At 39.4% G+C, this 15,390-nt stretch overlaps 1 protein-coding gene across 1 annotated transcript in view; it reads right to left on the minus strand.

Annotated features, from left to right (window-relative positions):
* Positions 1-15,390, minus strand: part of PIEZO2 (piezo type mechanosensitive ion channel component 2) — a gene marked incomplete in the record, with an annotated part of 2,710,318 nt that overhangs the window by 1,451,835 nt on the left and 1,243,093 nt on the right. The window contains 1 exon segment of the mRNA XM_044067359.1: positions 8,945-9,107. Coding sequence (XP_043923294.1) covers positions 8,945-9,107 — 163 coding nt within the window.

Genomic DNA, 15,390 nt, shown 5'->3' on the forward strand with positions numbered 1-15,390 from the left:
TAGAATTTCCTAAACCTTCACTAATTCCTCCAGTTCTGTTAGCTTTGGAGGATATGTGTGTGTGTCTGCCTTCCATTTTCCTTATAGCCAGCCTGCCGCCCCTAAAAAGGCAGCTAGAACATAACAGGTTTCTCTGGCTTTTTAAGTTTTTATATGCTCTTCCCAAACCAATTCCAGCAGCTATAGCTTTAGTTAATCCTATTGTTGCTAAACAGTTAATTCCTATACTACTCTTTCCAATAAGGATGGAGAAATTGTTGACGGTTACAGGAAAACTTTGATTTTCAGAATTTTAATTGGTCAGGCTCATATTTTTAAGTTTATTCTGACTAAGTGTAAAAGAATGAGGAATGTTTTGTCACTGTACTAGTCACTGTTCTCTGTTTACACTGTATGCATGACTAAGTTAGTTATTCTTCAAGGGATATCACCTCTTGTACTGTTTTGAGGAGGTTTGCCTGGATTCTCAGAACCTCGCAGGAGAATGTGAATAATTAAATTTTACTTCCTACTCCCTTGGATAGAGATTCCCTTTTCATTTCTTTGCTGCAGAGGTGATCAAAAACTGTGATGAAAGGGGTAAGTTAAATCACGAATCTCTAAAACTTTTCAAAACTAATTTTTCAAAATTTCTAAGGGATTCTTTAACCCCTCATCCAATTTTGGTAAAATGGAAAGGGTGTTCCAAAAAAAAATCAGAATCCCCAATACCATGGACAGTCCAACTAATCAGCTTGACTATTTAAGGAACATTGTCCCCTCTCCCCACCTTGAAAATCCCATTTTGCTTCAGGAAAGTCTGACACTCCACTTTTCTTTTGGGCAACAGATAGTTTCATATAAATGGGTTCTGAGGATCACTTATCAAGGCTATAGATGACAATGAGAGGATATTCTTCCTTGCCAGGTGGTTATTTCTCTTTCACCAGACCAGACATCTTTTGCTTCATTACATGGTGTTCTTGGGGAGGGGGGGGTGTAGTCCCAAGTGGGTAAATATTCGCTATTCAAGTGTGACTTAATGCCAAAGAAAGAAGATGTTTGGAGAGAAGTTGTGGATCTTTTCTTCTTAGACCTGTTTGTGATTGTACCTAACTTCAAAATGATGTCACTTCACAATACATTATCTCTTCTTCCTCATTCAAGGTCAGTGTTAGCGCTACGGTTAAAATATGCTGATCATCATATCCCTTTTCATCCAGACACCATGTGTTTCTTAAGTTTTTGTGTGTCTGCATCACACTATCAGTTCCCTTCCTTACTGTTTTGACTATCTATTGCATCAAGAGTGTCTTACTAAATGTAGAGCTCATTGCAGGCTGCAGGGTATACTTTTTCTTTTTCCATATTTAGATTACTTTCAAAGTGTCAGGAATTTTTCATTTTTACACGTAAGTGTCACCCAAAGAAACATGGTCAAATGTAACAGTACCTTTAGTGTTTGTCTCTGTAATCTTTTCATTCACACACTTGGATAAATCCAAATCAATCATGCAGAAGGATTTACACCAGTATTGTTGATTTTGTGCAGAAAACAGGTAAGTAGTTCTCAAGTTTGTTCGAATCATCAGATAAAGCACACTATCCCTGCACCCTTATAAAAAGTGTTAGTAATAAATTTTTGGGAGTTGGGGGAAAAAATTCACACCTACTGGGCATGAGCATGAACGAAAAAACAGCAGTTTATGTACTGTGACCATGGTGGTTGTCAGTGACCCCTCTGGGTCTTTATTTTCACCTTTGAGAGATTGAAATGTTGGTTTGAAGCCAAAGTATACCAGAGCCTTAACTGTACGGCATGATACTGTCTCTAAAATCGTATTGGCCCATTCTTACAAGTTATATGTACATGCAAAATATTGTTGGCATGGAACTGTTTTTTTTTTTATATATATAAAAGAGTTAGGAATATTAAAAATATTTTTGAAAGATCAAAATATTCAGATTATAGTGCCAGGTCCAAAATGGCACCACAAAGTGTGGTACTTGTAACCACTGTAAGCACATTCTGGAACTGGATTCTGTAATTTTAAGTAATTCCTTGAACAATATTATTAACCCTGTTACAGGTAACTGTGACACCAAAGGATGAACGATATTATTTACCCTGTTACAGGTAACTGTGACACCAAAGGATGAACGATATTATTTACCCTATTACAGGTAACTGTGACACCAAAGGATGAACAATATTATTTACCCTGTTACAGGTAACTGTGACACCAAAGGATGAACGATATTATTTACCCTGTTACAGGTAACTGTGACACCAAAGGATGAACGATATTATTTACCCTGTTACAGGTAACTGTGACAACAAAGGATGAATGATATTATTTGCCCTGCTACAGGTAACTGTGACACCAATGGATGAACAATATTATTTACCCTGTTACAGGTAACTGTGACACCAAAGGATGAACGATGTTATTTACCCTGTTACAGGTAACTGTGACACCAAAGGATGAACAATATTATTTACCCTATTACAGGTAACTGTGACACCAAAGGATGAACAATATTATTTACCCTGTTACAGGTAACTGTAACACCAAAGGATGAACAATATTATTTACCCTGTTACAGGTAACTGTGACACCATAGGGTGAACAATATTATTTACCCTGTTACAGGTAACTGTGACACCAAAGGATGAACAATATTATTTACCCTGTTACAGGTAACTGTGACACCAAAGGATGAACGGTATTATTTACCCTGTTACAGGTAACTGTGACACCAAAGGATGAACGATATTGTTTGCCCTGCTACAGGTAACTGTGACACCAAAGGATGAACAATATTATTTACCCTGTTACAGGTAACTGTGACACCAAAGGATGAACGATATTATTTACCCTGTTACAGGTAACTGTGACACTAAAGGATGAATGATATTATATACCCTGTTACAGGTAACTGTGACACCAAAGGATGAATGATATCATTTACCCTGTTACAGGTAACTGTGATACCAAAGGATGAACAATATTATTTACCCTGTTACATGTAACTGTGACACCAAAGGATTAACAATATTATTTACCCTGTTACAGGTAACTGTGACACCAAAGGATGAACAATATTATTTACCATGTTACATGTAACTGTGACACCAAAGGATGAACAATATTATTTACCCTGTTACAGGTAACTGTGACACCAAAGGATGAACAATATTATTTACCCTGTTACGGGTAACTGTGACACCAAAGAAGTGGTATATCTTGTTTTGGGTGTTCAGTGTTTTATGTAGGAAAAACAGAAAGAAAGCTAAAGAAACTAATTTACAAACACTATTATGACATTGTTGTATGTAATACTTTCTATAGGCACTCTTTGAAATGCACACCTTTCAACAGTTTTCTTATATTATTTTGGAAAAAATCAGTCCTGATATTAGAGGGAGGCATGGCATGATAAACAACAGCTTAGGGAACTTTATTGGCAATTAAAATAGGATGCCAATTATCCCCCCCCCCCCAGTATTAATAACCATGTCTCTTTAGTTACTGTTTTGAAGCAGAGAGTTAATAAATAATAGTGTTAGTTTTTTACTAAAATTCTGTTAAGTTCAGATTTTACTTGTGGCTTTAATCAAAGTCTCATAGGTTACATTTCACCTGTAACAAAAATAAAAAATAGGGCTTTTTAGGGGTTTTATAATACATTATATTTATTCATGCATTGGTTTAATGTGACCTTTTGTTGGTGTACTTTTAAATCATTTAATTTAATTGTATTCACTGCTATTGATTGATCAATTAATTATGATGTAAGCAAGTTTTTAATATTTAGGAGTGTGTTTAATTGTTTCTGACTCTTTCCGGTGAAGTCCTGCTTCCTGTTCATTCAGGATGATAAGCATGTTGAATTTGGAATTTTGTGCTTAAAAGTGTTGTTTGTCTGATTGCTATTGTGAATAAACTCTGTTTTTTAATTGATCCATCCAAGCTACAGTCTTCCTTTCTGGAGTTGGGGCTTGAGTGGAGTGTGAGATTTTTCATGTGATCATTTGCCTTTATTTCTCCTGCCTTATTTGTTCATAGCACAGAATGATACAAATAGCAATAGAGGGCATTATAGTGCACACAATATAACAAGGAGATCATTTTAGTATGCATAAAAGGAGAAAATGTATATACCTATATACAGCTGTAAGCAGTTTTCAAACTTATAATGTTTAGGTGGGCAAAACATTAAGAGTTATACATAGTGGAGGTGGGCTAACATAAAGAGGGTCAGCAGGAAACTGGAGGAGGGCTTATGTAATGTCATCAGACAGAAGACAGATGTATTTTGGGAATTTGTTGAGGTGAAACTGCAATTGTGTCCTGAACTGTGAGTATGGAGATGATTGCTTGCTAAAGATGAGAGGGGAGAGATTCCCAAATATTTAGTTCAAAAACTGGGAAACAGTGATATGTTTAGTTCAGCCTGAAGTTAGATGCTTGTAAGTAGGAAGTAAGGCTATCATGATTTCTGACATTGCAGTATGGGGGTTGACATTTTGATTTGGATATCAGGGGCTGGAATTCTTGGTCATGTAGAAGCTTATATAATTGAGAGTCTAACAAAACGCCACTTCCTTGCTTGGCAGTAAGACATTTGTTGTGCTACTGTCAGTAGAGCTGTTCCTTTTGGATCTTTAATTATTATGGCATGTGCTGTTGCAATTTTTTTGAGTCCCTAGAATAATTTCAGTTACATATTTGCATATCCATCATTAAACATTGTTGGCTAGTCAGTTTCAAATGCAAGTTTTCTTACTAACATTTAAAATATTGTGAGATTGATTAATTGATTGATTGATGAATGTATGCAAGCATGTATATGTGTATTATACATTTATTTTTTTCTGTTTACCAGGGTACTGCAGTGATTTCAATAGACCAAAAATAGGCACAGCCTTGGTGATTGTAGTCACAATGGTATGAAAAAAAATACAATGACAGAAAAATACATACATTAATATAAACAATAATATAGAGCCTTAATAAAATCCACAAACAAAAAAGATGTGAAAAGTATGTCCATAATGATTTAACAACTTTAACAGCATGATGGGAAGATTTGGAGGCAAATGAAAGGCTTAGACAAAGCTATAGGGCTTATGATGCATTTTGTCTGAGAAACCCTACAGCTGGCCTGATTACTCAGCTATTTTTAGAGATGAGTTGTAATTTCAGAACAGGAGGGGAGGTCTTCTACTGAATTTGGAAATCATTCCTAGAGTTTATGAGCAAGTGTGAACAATGCATGGTTGGGACAATAGAGTTTACTTTTAGGTGCTATCAGCTTGAGAGATAATGTGAGAGACTGCTAAGGCTGAAAGTGGATGATTTAGTTTATCTGCAAGAGGTGAAAATGTTTCAGGGGCTAGGAGTTTTAGAGTATTGAAACAAACAATACTTCAGGTCTCTGCTTGACTAGAAGCCATTTAACTTTGAAAAATGTCAGTCAGTGGTGATTCAGAAAGGGGGAGTAAGGTTCATATGTTCATAAGTTCATAGGTTGGTACTAGGCTATTAGCCCTAGGGCCTATACAAGCCTAGCCATAACAATTCCCTGGATATTTCTTCCCACAAAATTTACTTCCCTGGACCCATCTAGCAGGGAGACTGATGTGATCCTCGTGGTGAATTTCCTATCTCCCATCCGATCGTCAAGGTTCCTTTTGAAGAGGGCCAAGGAGGCACTCTGCTTGACATGTATGGGCAGTCTATTCCAGAGTCTGGGGAGTCTCTGGGTCAGGAACCTATCCCTCCAGCATGTTTTGTTCATTGTCATGACAAGGTTTCGATTCCAGGAACGTGTGGCTCTGAGGGATTGGGATTTCTTTAAGTGGAGCATGTCCAACAGCTCAGGGTTTGACATGGCCTTGTATGTTAAGCAGAGATTGCCTCTGAGTACACAATATGCCACAGAGTATAGCTGGAGTTTTTTAAGGTGGTCAGCATAGGGCATCTGCTTTAGGCCTGTGATTCTTTTAGTGAGGTATTTCTGTGGCCTTTCCAGTTGTTGCAGATGTCTTGAGAGGTACATACCAATCGGAGTGTTGTATTCTATAATGGGTCTTATGAGGGATGAGTACAGTGGGACAATGACCTCCTTTTTTCTGGATGAAAAGCCCTTAGTGATGAGGTGTGTCACATAGAAGGATTTCCTGACTGTTGTGGCGATGTGGTTATAGAAGGTAAGACCACTGTCCACCTGTGTCCCTAAGTCTCTCATCACACTTTCATTGTTTAGAGTACTGCCACCTATGTGATAATTCATGGGCACATGGTTTATCCCAAAGGGGATAACTATACATTACTTGGCATTAAGCTTGAGCCCATGGCTCTGGCACCAAGCATCTGTTTTTGTAAGGCCCTTTTGTAGACTATCCACATCATTTGGGGATTCAATAATGGTTCCCAGTTTGCAGTCATCTGCGGACTTTGTTAGCCAGAGTCCCCTAGTGTTGGCCTGTACTTCAGAGAAGTAGATGCCAAACAAGAGAGGTCCCAGAACTGAACCCTGAGGTACTCCGCTTGTCACTTGTCTGGAGCTGGATTTGGAGTCGGCTACTTTTACAGTCTGGGTTTTGTCAGTAAGCCAGTTGGCAACCCATCAAGTGACGTAGGGATTTATGCCCAGCTTAATAAGTTTATCTATGATTCCAGAGTGGGGGATGGTGTAGAAGGCCTTGGCGAGGTTCAGATAGGCTGTGTGGACCACCTTACCCTCATCCACAGCTCTGGAGACTGATTCAAAGAAGTCAGTCAGGTTCAGGAGACAAGATCGTCTCTTCATGAACCCAAACTGGGTGCGGTCCAGTGTTTGAAGGTTGCCGATGTCTTTGTTTATAAGTTCCATGATAGTGATGAAATATCTATTTATATTTATTTATTTATTTTTTTATTTTTTATTTATTTATTTATTTTTTGGAGAAGGGCTACAAAATGCCTCTGTTATCCATGAAGCTGTGGCTATTATGGGTAGACTGCATTCTAGTTGGGCCAGGAGGATTCCCTTAATAGTAATTAGTATTAGTAATTAGTATGTCATCTGCATACAAAATGCAGTAACTATTTGGAAGGTTTTGTGGTTAGCTGCTAAGGGACAGTGAGAAAATGAGGGACTCCTTTGCTGAATGTGATGACGTTTGAGTGGAACATTCTGGCTAGCATCCTGAAAGTTCTGTTAGAAAGATAATTGGCAAATCTGAACTACTTCATTGAAAACTACACAACTGAAAAGCCTTTATAGCATAAATCAGCGGTCTAAATTTTAAGATTCTTTTTTCAACTCAAAATAAATAAATAAACAAATAAATCTAACAATCGTGTTAAAAAGCAATGATTTGATATTTGAAAGGGAGTAGATGACTTTTACTGTACTGGGTGACCCAGGTGGTGCAGTGGTTCGCATTGTCGCCTCACAGCAAGAGGTTCTCTGGTTCAGTCCTCGGCTGGGGTGCCTTCTGTGCAGAGTCTGCATGTCCTCCCTGTGGTCGCATGGGTTTCCTCCAGTTTCTTCCCATATTCCAAAGATATGCTGCAGGTGGATTGGACACTCTAAATTGGCCCTAGGTGTGTGTGCGTGTGTGTGTCTTCTGTGGAAGGTTGGGCGCTGGGCTGGCAACTTGACACTGTAAAACTCCACTGTCAATCATGAGCGGACAGGTGATCTAACCGGGAAAAGCTGAAAGAAAAAGAATATGACTTTTACTGTATTATATTTAGGGTAGTATCCATGTTGTTTATTGGAAAGAATATAGTTGTCAGAATGTATTCTAACATTTGCTCATATATAACTTTTTTCTAAGATAATTTTCTTTGAAGCAAATGTTTGCAATTGGACAGCAACCATTTCCTGAGGTTGGGTAGGGGTGTATAGGATAAGCCAAAATCACTGTATGATAAAGCTTTGAAGAATGGTTTTGTTTGTTAATGTTAGGCTTTAAATGACTGTTAATTGTTTATTAAGTACTGTGCTATCTACTTTTAAAAACATGAGGTACAACAAAAGAAAATCAGGAGTGAACTGGTAGTATTTGTTTCTGCCTAGCATCTCTTTTACTGTTCTTTGTTGACCATTTTAAAGCAACATGCAACACAGCGTGTAACACCTTAATTATATTATTTCATGCAGTATTCTGGTAAGATAACATGCATTCTGTTGTTTTGATAAGATAATGTGCATACTCATATCACATATTAGCTACTGAGCAATTGATCCTATTGCAATTATTAAGATAATCTGAAATCTGGCCTTCAAACAGCAGTGCTTAGAGCAGGTTGCAAATGCACACAAACAAATGTAAGCTGATGCTTGCACATCAGTGCTTCATATTTATTGCTGTGCTGTACATATATTATAGATATACCTGCTATAAATATTTTTTTGTATTTTTAACTTGTCCTTAACTTTCTCCTCACAAAGACCTTCATAACCATACTTATGCATTTGTTTAATCACTGTCAGTGCAACGAAATGCATGTTATGATTTGTCACACTAGTTTGAAATTATACTGAGACTAGTTACTGTGCATAAAACTTTTCTCCCTGAGCCTTTACAGAAAATAGACCATAAATCAGATGGACATTCCAATACTGAACATATAGATATGAATATAAAGATAAATAAAAGAAAGACAAACATGTGAACAAATAAATAAATCAATACATAAGTAAATGAATACATACATACATACATACATACATACATGAAACTGCATGCCATTTTTCTAAAAACAGAATTATTCAGTGTATGTTAAGGAGCTGATGCACACACGCACACACACACACACACACACACACACACACATATATATATATATATATATATATATATATATATATATATATATATATATATATATATACAAAACTTAAGCAACATATATGGTATGGTTTCCCTAAGGCTGAAATCAATATAAAGCAGACAAATACTTACCCGTTCCTCATTTTGGAAATCTGTGTTATACTGCGCTATCTCTTCTGCTGCTGCTTTCTGAACGAGGTTCCTGCATACCAGCCATGTTGTGAGCCCAGCAATGAACATTCCGATGTCTGGTACGAAGACTCTAATTCCGTTTCCAGCATCTGCACCTCGTACACTGCAAAGAAGATTTCTTACATTATACACAAAGTAACTCAAAGTAAGAAGTATACGGCTTGATTCATTTCTTAATTTCTGTTCACAAAACAGTTGCACTTTTTTAATTTTTTCCCTACAATTTCACAACCAGTTGCTATAAACAGATTCACAACATGTTCTTTTTATTCTTCATATTATGTTCTTATGTTTGCTTTCTCATTGATAGTTATCAATACTTAATAAAAGATAAACACTATCTAGTTTATAAAAATTAGAATTACTGTTCTATTATACTTGTTCTAGCATTACCAATACCTTATAGTCAGCGGTGAAGAAATAAGCTGTAACAGAAACCATTTTTTTTAGGTCTCTAGTAAGGCTTTTGATCATCGTCTCACTTCCTATAAAGTAAGAGTCCATGGACTAGATCTTTTCGCTTTAAAATGGCTTTCAGGCTATCTAAGCAATTATACAGCCAATACTTTTTTTTAGCAAAGCACTACAACCTCATTAAGACTACTTATTGGTCTATTTCTGGGACCCATTTGATGACCTATGCTCTTTCTGTTTTTCACTTACTAGACATGTTAAATCTACAAATTGCTATAACAAAAAAAAAAACACTGTCCATAGCCTTGGTAAATGATTTCATTGTGTAGAGTATAGCTAGCTAGCTCTTGTTTTCTGATGTGTAATCTGTGAGTGCATGTGTGTGTGTATGTGTCTGTGTCCCATGATACTGTCTAGGCAGGGTGATATTAATGTTAAGAAGGAAACCAAATTATTACAAATACTAACTGTAGAAAGTTTGTGGTATGACCATTTGCCTCGGCAGTGAATTATATGTTTATGTGGGAATGAGACCATTAGAGGGCTGTGGATGTGGTATTTAATGTCAAAATGACTCTCTGCAGGTCCAATGCAATTAAGTAGCTACCCAGTTAATGGAAAATAGCAGCTAAGAAAAGCATGTGAAGTAGATTTATTTAAAAAGTGTATCTGTATCTATATCTCTATCTATTTAACTGTCTATCTATGGTAAGACACAGGCTGGTAAATGGAGAGGATGAAAAGAATTAAAGCTTATACTTATGTCAGACTGAGTACAAGGAGGGTAGAGGTAGACCCCACAGGGAGACATCACAGGTAGTTATTAGACATGCACTAACGGAGACCACTGAGTAATCCAGCCCAGTTTCTCCATAGCACTGTCTGGATAAGTGACTTGCCCAAAGTCACACAATAGACAAATGGAATTTGAGAGAATCAATTGGAAGTTGCTTAGCAACAGCTCATAGATACAAACCTCTATGTTAACCACTAGACTGATCACGGCCTACTTTTTAAATGAGAACCATAAGTGGTGTAGACAAAAAAGGTGTGTACTGACAGGTAATGAAAACATGAGGTAGAGGACAGGTGAACAGAGACATGAGGTGTACCTGGCACTCCACCATAATGATCCAATTTATTTTGCTGCAGAGTGATTCTGACTCAAAAATACAAGAACAAAGCTTAAAAAGGTACTTATCAGTCATGACCATTTTGTAGCGGAATGGCATTGTGCTGTTCTTGACTTGGATGTGCTGTAGTTAACATAACTCTTTTTTTCATTAATACTCTAGCTATAGAAAAAGTACAGTTTTGTACCTACCATAAATGTAGATGTTCGAGTGTTCACCCTGCTGCAGTCATCACACTTGGGTTATCCTGTCGTCAGGCGGTCCCGCAGTCGGACGGAATTCCAAAGTCTGGGTCCGGCATTGGTTGCTGTCGCCTCTTCCCTGACGTCAGTGCGCCAGGGGTATATATAATGCAACCAACACCATTTTCTTCAGTTTTTCTTGCCCCAGATGTCAGCTGCCCCCAAAAAGGTGGTCAGAATTAGTACCAAATGGAGTGAACACTGCACAAACACAAAATCCCTTCAGCTATAAGCAAATACATCAGTAAGGCGTAGAAGAGATTTTGCCAATAGATCAGAGGGGATGGAGGGGGGGTAACATGGACTGCAGCAGGGTGAACACTCGAACATCTACATTTATGGTAGGTACAAAACTGTACTATGTTCATCATGTCACCCTGCTGCAGTCATCACACTTGGGTTGAATCCCAAAGCTAAGGTAGGGGGAAGGTATCATAGAGGGTTAGTGGAGGCAATAAGGCCCTGCAGAACTGCAGTGGTGAAGTCCGCCCTGGACTTAGAGTAAAGAGGTAAGTGATAGTGTTTGGTAAAGGTGTGTACTGAACTCCAAGTTGCAGCTTCTAAAATTTCCTTGGTTGGAACCCCCCTGAGAAAGGCTGTAGAGGTAGCTGTTGCCCTGGTAGAGTGGGATCTAATGGTAGCAGGAACTGGTTTCCCATGATGGGTATAGCAGAAACGTATGCAATGACCTATCCATTTAGAAATGGTTTGCTTAGATATAGCCTTCCCTTGAGAAGCTGTAGCATAGGATACAAAGAGCTGGTCAGTTTTTCTGAAAGCCTTAGTTTTGTCGAAATAGTAAAGAAGCTGCCTCTGAATGTCCAAGGATTGCAGGAGTCTCTCACCTTTGTTCTGTGGATTGGGGAAGAAGGTGGGTAAGTGGATGGTTTAATTTAAAGCTGCACTGGAAACCACCTTAGGCATAAAGGAAGGATTAGTTCATAGAGAAACTCTGTCTTGATGAAAAATGAGGAAAGGTTCCACTGCCATTAGTGCCTGTAGCTCTGAAACTCTCCTAGCTGAAGTTATTGCCAGGAGCAGGGCAGTCTTCCATGATAGGAACTGAAGATCTGCAGAGAAAGCTGGTTCAAAGGGAGGTAGGGTTAGTTTTTCCAGAATAAAGTTGAGGTCCCATGTTGGTGTAGGAGCTCTCCTGGGTGGTCTAATGTTTTTTGACCCTCTGAGGAACTGCCTTAGAAGAGGATGTGAAAATAAAGGTGGATCCGTGTTGTAGTGAGCTGAAATAACTGAAGCATGGATTTTAATTGAGGAAAAGGAAAGTCCTTTGTGCAACATCTCAGCTAAATACTGTAGAATGTGAGGCATGTGAGGCTGAATTGTGTCTTGGTCTTTAGCTTGGTTCCAGGCACAAAACCTTTTCCATTTGTCTGAATAAGCCTTCCTGGTGCTTTGCCTCCTGGCTTCCAGAATAACATCCAGAACTGCTTGCGAAAGAGGAGCTGGTTGGATGTTTAGTTGATTTGCCATGCAGTCAGATTTAAAGTTTTGAGCTGGCTGTGAAGAATCTGTTTGTTTTGTTGTGTGAGCAAATGGGGTATTTGAGGCAATATCCGTGATGGGCTGTGGGTCATATTTTTCAATAGCGGATACCAGTGCTGGCGTGGCCAGTCTGGGGCTATGAGAATCAGTCGTGGTCTCTCCTTTTTGACCTTCAAAAGAACCTTTGTGAGGAGAGGTAATGGAGGGAAGGCATATGCTGTCAGGTTTTTCCAACTGAAAGAGAGAGAGAGTCCACTTTCCAAGCTTGATGGTGGAATGTCCTTGTACAAATGTTTGTCAGTTGGTAGTTTTGAGGACTGGCAAACAGGTCTATGTTTGGAAGGCCCCAATTTTGAGTTATCATTGCAAATATTTGTGGATCTACTTTCCACTCGTGGGGATCTTTGATGTTTCTGCTGAGGTCGTCTGCCAATGTGTTCTTCTGTCCTGGCATGAATTGAGCTTGTAACTGGACTTGGTAGGCCAGAGCTGTGTTCCATAAGATCATTGCTTGCCTGCATAGTGGGTAGGAATGTGTACCCCCTTGTTTGTTTATGTACCACATTACTGTGGTGTTGTCCATCTTTGTTGTCCTCGATGTAATAGATCCTTGAAGGCTGTCAGAGTTTTCTGTACAGCTAGCATCTCTTTTTGATTTATGTGCAGATTTCTTTGATCTGCGGTCCATAGGCCTTGAATGCATTGTCCTGCCATGTGTGCCCCCCAAGCGTAGTCTGAAGCATCTGTTGTGATAGTCTGCCTGGCTGGGGGCAAGATGAAAGGCTGAACCTTGTTGAGGTGACATGCCTGTGACCACCATAGAAATTCCTGTTGTAGGCAGGGAATGAGAGATATCATTGTGTCCAAGCTGTGGCTGTGTTGAGACCATACGCTTTTTAGGTACCACTGTAATTTCCTCACATGCTGCTTTGCAAATGGTATTATTAGTATGCAAGATGCCATGAAGCCCAAAGCCTGCAGAATTTTTCTTGCAGTTAATTGGGTCTTTGTTGCCATTGTCTTGAAATATTGAGTCAGTTGTAGTTGCTTGCCTGGCATAAGATAAGCCTTCTGGGCCGTTGTATTCAAGCTGGCACCCAGGAATGTCATTTTTTGTGAGGGTACTAGTTTTGACTTCTTTTCGTTTACTGTGTACCCCAGGCAGTTTAGTAGATGCTTTACAAAGGCCAGATGATGTAAGAGAATGTCTTTGCTTTCTGCTTGGATGAGGCAGTCGTCCAGGTATGGATATATTTGAATTCTTCTTTGTCTGCAGTATGCAATTACTGGTGCCAGGCATTTTGTGAAAACTCTGGGTGCAGCAGATAAGCCAAAGGGCAGTGCAGAGAATTGGTAGTGGGTTGAACCTGCAATGAAATGGAGGTATCTTCTGCAACTTTGTCTGATAGGGACATGCAGGTATGCCTCCTTGAGGTCCAACGTTACTAGCCATGCTTCCTTGCCCAACATGGGAAGTAGCTGCTGTAGTGTTAGCATCTTGAATTTGGGTACTTGTAAGTAAGTGTTTAGAATTGAAAGGTCCAGAATTGGTCTCCGGGCATTGTCCTTTCTGGGAACTAGAAAGAGTCTTGAGTAAAATCCTTGGCCTTGCTCTCGAGTAGGTACCAGTTGAATGGCTCTCATGTCCATGAGAGCTGTAATTTGCTTTTGTGCCTCTGCCCATTGATTTTGTGGCAGGTTTGGCATTCCTCTTTTCATTGGCAAAATATGGAAATGGAATCTGTATCCTCGTGAAATTATATTTAGGACCCATTTGTCCTTTGTGACAATGTGCCAGTTGTCTGCAAAAAGTGCGAGTTCCCCCCCCCCCAAGTGGGCTGCCAAGAGAGTATTGCTTGGCCAAATGAGGTGCAAGTCATTGAGTTTGCCTTCTGGTGGATTGAGACCTGTCTTCTCCTCCCTTCTGTGTTGTAGTGCCCCATTGGCGAGGTTTATACTGGGCTTGTGGTTGTCCTCTGCCCCTTGGGCGTCTGTATTTACCCCTCTGCGGTCTGTCAGTGGCTGGAAAGGACCAATTTTTTGTTGGCCAGTTTCTGCTGAAGAGAGGGGGTTGTACTTGTAGGAAATCTTTGACTGTCTGCATAGATTTTGCCTTATCTTCCATTTTCTTTAAAACTTCTTCTGCTTTAACTCCAAAAAGAACATCCTGCTGTAAGGGAGCATCTAGTAGTTTTGCTTTAACATGATCAGGCAGAGTTTGTTCCTTTAACCAAGCATGCCTACATATAACAGACCCAGTGACAGCTGCTCTGCAGGAGGCCTCCAAAGAATCAAACCCACATTGTAAGGTATGTTTGCCCACCTGCTCAGTGGCGTGCAACAGATCCTGTACTTCTTTCAATTCAGATTGTTGAGGGAGAGTGGTTATTCTTTGCTTTAACTGAGAGATTAGAAATTGCTGATACTTAAGCATATGAAATTGACAATTCAGTGCCCTCATAGCTAGTGTGGCTGAGGTGTAAACCTTTTTCCCCCACATGTCTAGTGCTCTGGAGTCCCTCTCAGAAGGTACTGGGTTTTTAGCCATAGAAGCCTTAGCCCCCTTGGGACCCTGGGAGATAGTCTCTGGGTCAGCTACTGGGCTTTTGTAAAGAAATTTGTGGTAATCAGGCACTCTGTAGTATCTGCCAGGCTTAGCCGGAGCAGGAGCTAGAGAGTCTGGTTGAAACTGGATTCTAAATAGACATCATCCACAATGTCCAAAACTGGTGGGATGGCAAGTGGTCTGTGTTGAGGGAGTAAAAGAAACTCTCTGAGCCTTTTCTTTGAATCAGAGTAGTCTTGACCTTCCCAGTGAAAATGTTCCCTCATAGTGTGTAAAGTTTCCCCAAAGGAGTAGTCTTCAGGAGGAGAAGCTGAGGGAATGGAGTCCTCAGCATCAGAATCTTCATAAGGAGAGAAGGAATAGTCTTGGTCCTCAGAGGAGTCTGAAGAAATGGGCATTTGCTCAGAGGAAGCAAAATCTTCCTCTTGTCTAGGCCTTTTGTCAGGAGGGGGCTGTGAACCCCTGATTAAAGAAATCAAATCTTCAGCCATTTTGAGCATCTGTTTCTTAGGCATAGGGCCTTGAACAGGA

Source organism: Protopterus annectens, chromosome 3.part1 (assembly GCF_019279795.1).
Source record: "Protopterus annectens isolate FY-2018-M chromosome 3.part1, PAN1.0, whole genome shotgun sequence".
Taxonomy (NCBI): Eukaryota; Metazoa; Chordata; order Ceratodontiformes; family Protopteridae; genus Protopterus; species Protopterus annectens.